This window comes from Pistacia vera, unplaced genomic scaffold (genome assembly GCF_008641045.1).
Source record: "Pistacia vera cultivar Batoury unplaced genomic scaffold, PisVer_v2 Contig1386, whole genome shotgun sequence".
NCBI classification, from domain to species: domain Eukaryota; kingdom Viridiplantae; phylum Streptophyta; class Magnoliopsida; order Sapindales; family Anacardiaceae; genus Pistacia; species Pistacia vera.
In genome coordinates, this window is record NW_022195451.1 from 207 (window position 1) to 1,801 (window position 1,595).

Below are 1,595 nucleotides of genomic sequence, written 5' to 3' on the forward strand. Positions count from 1 at the left end.
TCATAATCCACTCTGTTTATCGTTGACAAATAAGGGTATTTCTATATCATGTTTTGTGTGTTATATAGGACTGAAAATTTGAGATTTTATTATGTAATAGAAATTGAATTAAAATTTAAATATTTTATAATTATCTTTAAATCATAGCCCGCTAATTGTATTTGTACGTACTCACTACTCAGAAAATTAGAACAGGATAGTTTCCAATGCTACATAAGGACAAACGGACACGTGGATATAATACTTTATGCCACCTAGCAATTCCCAATTTCCTTTTATAGCTAAAACTCAGACAAGAACTCTCCAGATTAAACTTTCAAATTCAGTTTGCCCAGTTCAGTTTCAAGATCCATGGAAGCTGCAAAAGAAGATTCACGTTTGCTGAACAAGATAATCCCACCACGCCTCGAAGATGCGGGTCTCGAAGACTGTGCTTTGCCGCCTGACGCCATCAAGGAAGCCTTTTTTAAAGCCGCCTCCGTTGTCAAGTCACGCGCCACCTCTTTCTTCCACAGCGACGACGAAGAGGAAGACTGCCTGGACGACCCCTGGCCCCAGACCAAGGACGTTTCCGACACTGTGGTAGGAGTTTCCTCGCTCCCGGAGGCGACTGGGCCGTGTGGGGTGGTGAAGGGTGGTGGGGTTGTGGAGGAGGGTGAAGATAAAGTGGTGGTCACAGGTGGGGGTGGTGGTGATGACGTGGCAGAGGAAAAGTATGACGTGGTGGTGGGTGGTGCTGGTGACGTGGCGGAGGGAAAGGGAGGGAGTGGGTGCGTTGAAGGGTTAAAGGGCTTGAAGATTGAAGATAAAGAGAAGAAGGAAAATAAAGAGAGTGAGAGGCCAACTTTGGTTAAAGGATTTGTGTGAGATTAGATTAATTAAATAATAATTAGTATAAATTATTCAAATGGAAGTGTTTTTGATTTTTGTTTTTGTTGTTGCTGTTGCTGTTGTTGTACTTCAGTTATGAAATGTTAAACAAATTTTCGAAATGTTATTCAATTCTGGTAAATTTTTTGTAGTTGAATCGAATTGGTCAATTAAATATGCACAAATTAAAGTATTTTAGAAAGTCCTGTAATTGAACGAGTAATCTTAATTTTGTATGTCACTGAAGTTACGAACAATTGCTATAATCTGAGATGCATTGAGCTTGTTTATTTGCCTTGCTCTAGAAATTTGGAACGAGGAAGCATGAAGATGATGGTTTGGAGGAAGGATCATTGGGCCTTAACACCAGCCCAAAGTCAGACGAGTAATCCTCAGTCCAATCCAAATTCATCTGCTGGCAGAGTTTCACCAAGTGAAGCCCAAGTGTAAGTTGTGCAACGTGTCCTGATCTAACCAAATAAATATTGTTTGTGTTTGTTTCACTTGCAGGGTTTTGTTTTTCAGTTTCACCGAGCCGTTTATGAGACATCCCACGTTGCTTGGGAAGGAGGGTGGTAAGAGTCACTCCAATAACTTAGTAATTGGGCTGAGTTATGGGTCTTTCATAGGCTTGGATAGTATTTTTCTTAGAAAACCGGGTGTCTTAAGCCTTTTATAACCCATATGTCCAATCATTTTTCCTCTCAATGTTGAATCCTAACAAA

At 40.4% G+C, this 1,595-nt stretch overlaps 1 protein-coding gene across 1 annotated transcript; it reads left to right on the forward strand.

Annotated features, from left to right (window-relative positions):
* Positions 1–351: 351 nt before the first annotated feature.
* On the forward strand, positions 352–867 carry LOC116122896. Its single transcript, XM_031408699.1, has one exon. The coding sequence runs from the start codon at positions 352–354 to the stop codon at positions 865–867; it is 516 nt and encodes a 171-aa protein (XP_031264559.1).
* Positions 868–1,595: the final 728 nt, after the last annotated feature.